This window comes from Hipposideros armiger, unplaced genomic scaffold (genome assembly GCF_001890085.2).
Source record: "Hipposideros armiger isolate ML-2016 unplaced genomic scaffold, ASM189008v1 scaffold_116, whole genome shotgun sequence".
NCBI classification, from domain to species: Eukaryota; Metazoa; Chordata; class Mammalia; order Chiroptera; family Hipposideridae; genus Hipposideros; species Hipposideros armiger.
The window spans coordinates 2,126,406-2,127,697 of NW_017731466.1; the positions used below are offsets into that span (position 1 = coordinate 2,126,406).

Here is a 1,292-nt window from a genome sequence, read left to right on the forward strand (position 1 = left end):
AGGATGGGTAGAGAAGGGGAAGTGAGGAGATGAATATACAAAGGAATCCAAAAACCTTAAAGTATCCTGTTGCTTTGTAAACTTTATGACTATAATAATAATTTCATTTTAAGGGATAAGCTCAAAAACTATATTTCCACCCAAAAGATAACTTGAACTGATAAAATGACTCAGATGTGACACAACCAACCTAAATTCTTAGGGTAATTTGGTTGCTATTTGACTTATCGACATATATCCTCTTCCCTGGTTGTTATTGTTGCTGTTTTAATAGCACCCTATTATTCTCTTTTCTGTTTCCTCTTAAAAAATCAGGTTGAAGAATTACACCCTGGTTTTTCTAAGTCCAATTACATGTTCCTGGCCAAGGTAATGAAGACTGCTATTTTAAGATCAGTTTGAATCCATTCCATAAAAATGTGATTACCTTTAATATTGAGTATTTCTCATTTCTAGTGTTATATGGATCTTCAACAAATAAATAATGCCATGAAGTTCTGTCATTTGGCCATGTTGCTTCCTTGTGTTACCAAAGAGGTAAGCCCAAATGGTGCTAATGAGTGCTGCTGTTTTATCAGTACTATTCCAGCGTCAAGTATGAACAATGGCTTATGAACATCTGGAGTTTTCTTCTATGCTAAAACATTTTGACTTGAATTTAATTTGTACTATGAACTTTTTGCAATTGCTATAGGTAACTCTTCAGCAGGAGACCTCTGTATCTTTAAGGGACATCATGGGCAAATCATGGGCTAGCAGTTAAAACATCCTGACACTTGTTAGGTGTTAGACAGCAGGTAATGGGACAAGCTCCACTTGGAAGGACAGAGGACAGCATAACCCCGGGGAGCTGGTGATGAAACTGTGACAGGCAGCAAACTAGCTAGACGGGCTGCCCATTTAGAACAAGAGGAGTGTCCATGGGGGGTGCCATCTTCAGTCCCCAGCTCACAGCGCAGTGTGGCTCTCCGAGGCCATGAAGAAGATTCAAAATGTGTATTAATATTTTTTCTTGGTCTTTGAACACCTACTATTCATGAAAAAGAAATGATTGCACTGATTCTTACCCTTTTATTCACTAATTCAGGATTCTCAGTGCGCTCTAAGTTTCAGGAATTTCACAGAGTAAGTTAATAGCTCACTCCATGTTCCTGTGAGCCATTTACTGTTATCATGGGAACAAAAGGAAATAGATAAATATTTTCCTGCTCCCTTCACATACCACCAACCATTATCATCTTCTGAATCACAGCTGAAAAGAGATACCTCAGAGATAAGCACTCCTTCTCTGC

At 38.3% G+C, this 1,292-nt stretch overlaps 1 protein-coding gene across 1 annotated transcript in view; it reads left to right on the top strand.

Annotated features, from left to right (window-relative positions):
* The window catches only part of RMDN2 (regulator of microtubule dynamics 2), a 63,075-nt gene extending 62,456 nt beyond the window's left edge, over window positions 1–619 (top strand). Inside the window, 2 exon segments of the mRNA XM_019647777.1 lie at window positions 316–369; window positions 457–619. Of these exon segments, the coding sequence (XP_019503322.1) occupies window positions 316–369; window positions 457–615 (213 nt within the window). The 3' untranslated portion in view covers window positions 616–619.
* The last annotated feature ends 673 nt before the right edge of the window (window positions 620–1,292 follow it).